The sequence below is a fragment of the Solanum stenotomum genome, chromosome 11 (genome assembly GCF_019186545.1).
Source record: "Solanum stenotomum isolate F172 chromosome 11, ASM1918654v1, whole genome shotgun sequence".
Lineage (NCBI taxonomy): Eukaryota > Viridiplantae > Streptophyta > Magnoliopsida > Solanales > Solanaceae > Solanum > Solanum stenotomum.
In genome coordinates this window covers 45,895,273-45,901,967 of record NC_064292.1, presented here as the reverse complement: position 1 = coordinate 45,901,967, position 6,695 = coordinate 45,895,273, and the positions used below count along the sequence as shown (strand labels likewise).

The 6,695-nt window shown below is 34.1% G+C and overlaps 1 protein-coding gene across 5 annotated transcripts; it reads left to right on the top strand.

Moving 5' to 3' along the window:
• The first annotated feature begins 898 nt into the window (after positions 1-898).
• LOC125845448 (protein DETOXIFICATION 54) lies at positions 899-4,801 on the top strand. 5 transcript variants are annotated; one of them, XM_049524961.1, is made up of 5 exons: positions 899-1,089; positions 1,204-1,236; positions 1,364-1,426; positions 1,525-2,397; positions 4,022-4,801. In XM_049524961.1, the coding sequence occupies exons 3-5, from the start codon at positions 1,373-1,375 to the stop codon at positions 4,592-4,594; spliced, it is 1,500 nt and encodes a 499-aa protein (XP_049380918.1). In that variant the 5' UTR covers positions 899-1,089; positions 1,204-1,236; positions 1,364-1,372; the 3' UTR covers positions 4,595-4,801. The 5 variants fall into 5 exon arrangements, with proteins under 5 accessions (XP_049380918.1, XP_049380919.1, XP_049380915.1 ...); XM_049524962.1 differs by having other exon boundaries at positions 1,204-1,281; XM_049524958.1 differs by having other exon boundaries at positions 900-1,089; positions 1,317-1,426.
• Positions 4,802-6,695: the final 1,894 nt, after the last annotated feature.

The window sequence follows — 6,695 nt, the reverse complement described above, 5'->3', positions numbered from 1 at the left end:
TAGGTCATTTTTTATCATTAAATTCCTAAAGATTTTGTGGGGGGTCGTTTTTTGAAAGAAATGAGTTAGTACACTTATTTTTTTGAAAAAAAAAAAGAGCCTTTATATAAATAAAAAAAATTCTAAAAACTTTTTTTAAAAAATTATACTAGTAGTTTTTATTTGTACAAACGTGCTATTCAAAGGGTATTTTTAGAATGGTGTCGAAATATCATATTTAAACAAGTTTGGTTATAAATAAATCAAAATAAGGAATAAAAATATTATACTCTATTTGAAATCACAAGAGAAATGAGTGTTACACTTCACACATTTTTTTTTTTGAAACTTCAAGATAACACATAACTTCTATCACAGTCTCTATCTTTCGTCTCTATCACAGCATCTACCCTTCGGGTGAAAGACTCTGTGCACACTGGATAAACCCCCACTATATAATAACTTGTAAGATGTTAACCGCACTAAACAAAATCTTGTGCGACAGACTCGATTCAGAATTTTTCTCGTCAACTAAAAAAACAAAAGAAGGCACCCCACCACCCAAACCCCAACTGGTGGCCCTTTACTCCTTTCCTTTCCCAAGTTCCTCTATCTCCCCCTTTTATACACACAACATAAATACACTTATCAATGAAAATGTAACTGTAAAAAGTAGTACTCCATAGTGGAGCAGTAGTGAGAAAAGAAAAATGCCATTGTCTCATTCTCCAACCCCTCTCTGCCTGCCTCTTGTGTTTTTTATAGGTTGAGAGAGGGGGGTCCCTATCCATACACTCCAAATAAATACTAGAACAGAGTGCTTTCCTTTTCTCATGTGTCTTCTCAGGTCACAGTCGCCGCCATTACCATATATATATATATATATATATACACTTCATATATATGTATGTATGAGTCTATCATAATACTATATACATTAGAATAAAATAGGAAAGAGAAAAAATTGTTGTATCTATTTCTATTATATATACACACATAACATATCACCACCCTATAGAACTCCATCGATTTTCTTTCCCTTTTCTCTGTGAATCTTGAAATTCAAACCATTTTGGTTTCAGAAACAGATGCTCAGAGGTAAAATATAAGGTGGGTTGGTTTTATTTTCATTGTTTTAGTTTCTTAGTAGTGTTGAAGAAAGAAAAGGAACAAACTTTATGTGTTCTTCTTCATCTTTTTTTGTTTTTTCTTTTTGCGTTACAGTTTGAAGTTTGGCTTGGGAAACTGATAGCACAGGTGGATTTTGTTTTAGCTTTTTTTGGTATGTAGAGAAAGAAAAAGGTGAAATCTTGAATGATGGTTATGTTTGTTTTCAGACACTGCATGCTATTCTAAGGAGTTTTCTTGACTACCCATTTCTCAGGCTTCATTAATGGCGGAGAAAGACCCTGATTTTTTCTCCCACAAACTGCCTACTGCTCCTCAGGTTTTGTTCTTTTACCCCCAAAGATTATAATTTTGTTATTTGTGTAATGTTATGGAAGAGGTGGTGCTAAGCTTGCATTTTTATTCTTGAAAAAAAAGGTGGTGGAGGAATTGAAGGAGCTATGGGGAATGGCTTTGCCAATAACAGCAATGAACTGCTTAGTCTATGTTAGAGCAGTGGTTTCTGTTCTATTCTTGGGAAGGCTTGGAAGTCTAGAACTTGCTGGTGGAGCACTTTCCATTGGGTTCACAAACATAACTGGTTACTCTGTTCTTGTTGGTCTTGCTTCAGGTCTTGAGCCTGTTTGTAGCCAAGCTTATGGAAGCAAGAACTGGGACTTGCTTTCACAGTCTCTACAACGTATGATTTGCATACTTTTGTTGGCTATCATTCCAATAAGTCTTTTGTGGATTAATCTTGAGGGAATCATGCTTTTCATGCGTCAAGACAAGGAAATAACAGCAATGGCTGCAACTTACTGTATCTACTCACTCCCTGATCTTGCAACAAACACTTTGTTACAGCCTCTGAGGGTGTATCTGAGGTCACAGGGGGTGACTAAGCCTCAGATGTGGTGTACTTTTGTGGCAGTGCTCTTTCATGTGCCCTTGAACTATTTTTTGGTTGTGGTGATGGGGCTAGGAGTTCCAGGAGTTGCTATGGCTTCAGTGCTGACTAATCTGCATATGATGGTGCTGATGATGGGGTATGTCTATGTTTATGGGAGGTGGGAGTGGAGATGGACGGATGGGATTGGAGGGATTTGTGGTGGATTGGGGCCACTGCTGAAGTTGGCAGTTCCTAGTTGTATAGGGATCTGTTTAGAATGGTGGTGGTATGAGATTGTAACTGTTCTTGCTGGATATTTGCCTAATCCAAGGCTTGCTGTGGCTGCTACCGGGATTATGATACAGACCACTAGCCTTATGTACACTGTTCCCATGGCCTTGGCTGGCTGTGTATCTGCTAGGGTAAGTTTCCATAAAACTGTGATTGCTTTGATTACGTGCACGGTGCATCATATGATACACACTTAATGCTGTTAACATGATTAAGAACTTTCATTAAAACATTACAGTTTGTTTGTTTATGGTACTGCTTTTTTATCATGTTTGATTAAACATGGAGTTCAACTTTCAGCACATACCAAAAATACCCTTAGAACTTGCGGTTATGCCTAGCACGTAATTAAGGGAAATTGCTTTAGATATGTGACATACCAACACATCCAAAGACTGACCCTGGACCACTTCTCTGGGGAGTCTGACTCAACCAAGTCAATAAGCTGTGTCTGCTCTGAAATGAAAAAGGGGTCGATAATTATGCAATTTCGTGACAAACCTGTCTAGTCATGAAATCTGCTGAGCTCTCGCAAATACAAAAAAATCCGTGTTTGTGTTCTTTAACCTATGGATGGATGATACAGCCATATTCCTACTACTGCAATTATTTATTCTAGCATAAATAAAGTGATGGTTAGTTGATAATGATCTTTGTAATGGTTGCTGACAAATACTAATGAATGGATATGTTCCAATTTTCCGCAACTTGTCTGTTTGATCATTGAGGTGTAACATATTGGTGCTTGTGAATGTTGTTGTCAACTTGACATATTTTATTGTGAAAAGATGTGAATCTGATTAATTAGGGGTTAAGGGAACAACTTGCTTTAATTTGATTGATGATTTGACCTCTTTGAGTCAAATACATTGCAAATGCTTGTTGGTTAGTTCTCCTAAATCCTTTTTTAATGATTAAGCAAGTGCTTTAGAAGTGGAAAGCAGTTAGGCCATTTATACTTTTGCCATTCATTATTCCAAGTGACTGCTCATCTTTTGGTATTTACTGTAGTTAAGAACATTTATTTGGGTAGTTTGGTGATATAAGATCCTAAAAGGTAATGAAATGTGTCGACATTTTGTGCATATTGATATGTAAGGAACCCCACAGTGAACTTAAGTTTGTTGTCCTTTTATGATTTGGTCCTTATGTGATTCTTGGATTAGAGTGCTTGATTCTATATGATATATGAACTCCATTTCCTCTTTTTAGCCTTTTCATCAATTATATACATGAGACCTATTGTTATGGAAATATTGGTTCTTGATTTCATATAGTAACTAAAATACCAAAGAGACAGAGTGGCTTCTATTATAACTATAACATAAACTGGACAAAAACAGAAACTTTTGTCCTGTCTGGTATCACATAATCTTCCTAAAGATTGTATGTTTTTTGTCAGTTACTTGATCACATCATACTTTATGTACATCCCTATCCATCCGATTCAGTGAATGGTTACGGATATCGTGCTAGCAGCCACATCTACGCCCTGTTGCTTCCTCTTATGCACAACTTCCCCTATCTATTGGCTAATAGATGACATCACCATTTAACCAACTAGAGTTGACCAAAGATTTCATGCCTAAATAGTTGTGCATCTCTTTGCATATTTTATATGGTTGGCATTTTACTTCCATCCTAATTTTTAATGTTATACCATTTTCGTGTATTGATGTTGTCGAGTTACCTTTTTGTTAAAAAAAGAAGCGAGATCAGTTCTGTAATGTTGTACTAATTTAACTTCCAATTCAGGTCGGGAATGAGTTAGGATCTGGGAAACCATACAAAGCGAAGTTAGCTGCAGTAGTTGCATTAGCTTGTGCGTTTGTCATTGGATTCCTAAACGTTATATGGACGGTGATCTTCAGGAACAAATGGGGAGGCCTATTTACAAAAGATGAGATGCTTCAAGCACTTGTGGCATCAGTTTTACCAATAATAGGTTTGTGTGAGCTCGGTAACTGTCCTCAGACCACCGGTTGTGGAATACTCCGTGGAACAGCTCAGCCGGTTATAGGTGCCCGGATCAACCTTGGCTCGTTTTACTTCGTTGGCACTCCGGTAGCATTATGCTTAGCCTTCTGGCTAAAAGTTGGTTTTAGTGGTCTATGGTATGGTCTGTTATCAGCTCAAGCAGCCTGTGCTATCTCAATTCTATATACTGTCCATTGCTGCACAGATTGGGAAGGCGAGGCGTTGAAAGCGAAGCGACTAACCAACTTGGAGATGATGGGACATAGAGATGACACTAGTGATGATGATGATGAACAAAATGTCCTTTTGGTTAATGAGATGATCAAGGACAAGTTTGATGATGTTCCATAAACAAAAGTAAGAAAACAAGTTTTTTTAAGGAGCTAGGGACTCTGTTCTTGTTGTTTAGTTGCTTTTCTCAAGGCTAAAGGAATATCATGGTGTACCATACAAAAATGTTGTTCCATAATTTCAGGCTCTAATACAAAATAACATTTTGCTTTGAGTTGCTCACCAATACTAGTGGTTCATATTTTATATTATTAAGGTGTTTTCCTATATTTTGGTGTCCTATAGTTAACTTTTACTTTCATGATTTTGTTGTATTTGAATAATTAATTGGCTATTGGGACCAATAATGTTGCTTAATAGGGAGTAAAGAGTAGAACAATAGACTAATTAGGTACCTAGCTATATATTAGTCTTTTAATATTTTGATTGGAGAAAATCTTGTCTTGGTTAGATTTTTTTAATTTGAATGTTTTAAGTCTTAATTTACTTAGAAAGTCGGTCCAATGGGTACTTATATCGAAGGTATTTTATTTCAACTAATAACATAGACAGATTTTATTTGATAGATATTTTTGGGTGATTTATCGAATAATCTTGAAAATGGATGATCTTGAACTTTTATCCTCACCTGTACTATAGACAACATACCAAGTTTAATAAAAAATAAATAAATTTTATCTTGAAAATTTACTTATAGTGAGTAATTTTTCATATTATTACTTTTCTTACTCTAATTCTACATTTTCTAACAAATAATAAAAGAGTGTATGAGCTTATATTTTTTTTTTATAGACCATAGTCTCCTTACTAACTCAAAATTGAATCGTCTTTACAATGATGATGCAAAAGCTCAAGCAAACTGTAATGGTTATATGAAATTTCACTAATTATTTCGCTCCATTTTTTGTACGTTAGCTCAAAAGTTAAAGGTGAGTTTTACAAAAACATAATTAAGATCTCAATTAACAAAAAAGATACGTGAAATTTAAAAAGTGATCAAGAAAGCATAAAAGATACTCTTGTGATATTGTTTAGCCTTATATGTTTACTTTTCCTTTTTGTATCTTTCAGGTTTGTGTGCTAGCAGGGCGGATCTAGAAGGTACCGAGAGAGTTCACCTAATAAAAAATTGCACGATATATAAAGAGTAACTTTAATTTTTTTTAAATGTATATATATAGATTTTAAACCTCTTAAACATAAAATTAGAGGTTAATTTTATAATTGAGATGTTCATAATCTTTAATATTATATTTTTATTTTTAAACTCGTTAATGAAAATTTTGAATCCGTCGTCATATATCATAAGTGGGATACCAAAGAGGTACCATTTATAGGAGAGGAAAAAAGTAGTGGATGGGGAAGAGTTGATGAAGAATTGAAGATTTAGTGTTTATTATTGGTGTGGGGGGCATGAAACAGACAACTCAATATAGCTCATCTAAAAAGTATTTCTCTAAAGCCTCTTTGGACACTGCCATTCATTCTCCCTTTTAACAAACAGACAAACAGTGACGGAACTAGGAATTTAACGAATGATTTATAAATTTTCTTCTCAATTATATTAAGGGTGTACAAAATTAAATATACACTCATATTAACTAATATTTAATTTCTGTATATCATATATTTTTTTGGCGAAGAGTATGTACCTGATCACCTTTCGCCTAAGGTGGCTCCTCCCTTGGTAAAGTATATGAGTATCTCAATTACTTCTATTCAGATATTTGTTGTTTTAACTAGTTTAATCTAGAATAATTCAGTCTACTATATATATTAAGAAAATAAGGAATTAGCGACGAACAAAAAATTGTTGCTAAACAATAAAAAAAAAATCATGTTAATCTGATCATTTAGCTATGTATCAACTATGAATTATATAAAAATTTAATTAACTAGAAGCTATTTAGCGATGAATTATTGATAAATTTCATAGTTAATTTTAGATTTTCTTGAAAAAGCTAGGCAAACTGGAAACTTCAAGGGCCATTCTTTTTTTCTTATTATTATTATAATGACTACCTTGTCCAATCATTTTATGCGCATCTTAATTATTTTATTGAATCTTTATATTATCTGTATATCGATAGAGAGTAACTATGCTCAATGAAAATATCTTAATTATTTTATTGAATGTTTGTTATTTTAAAATGCTTAAATT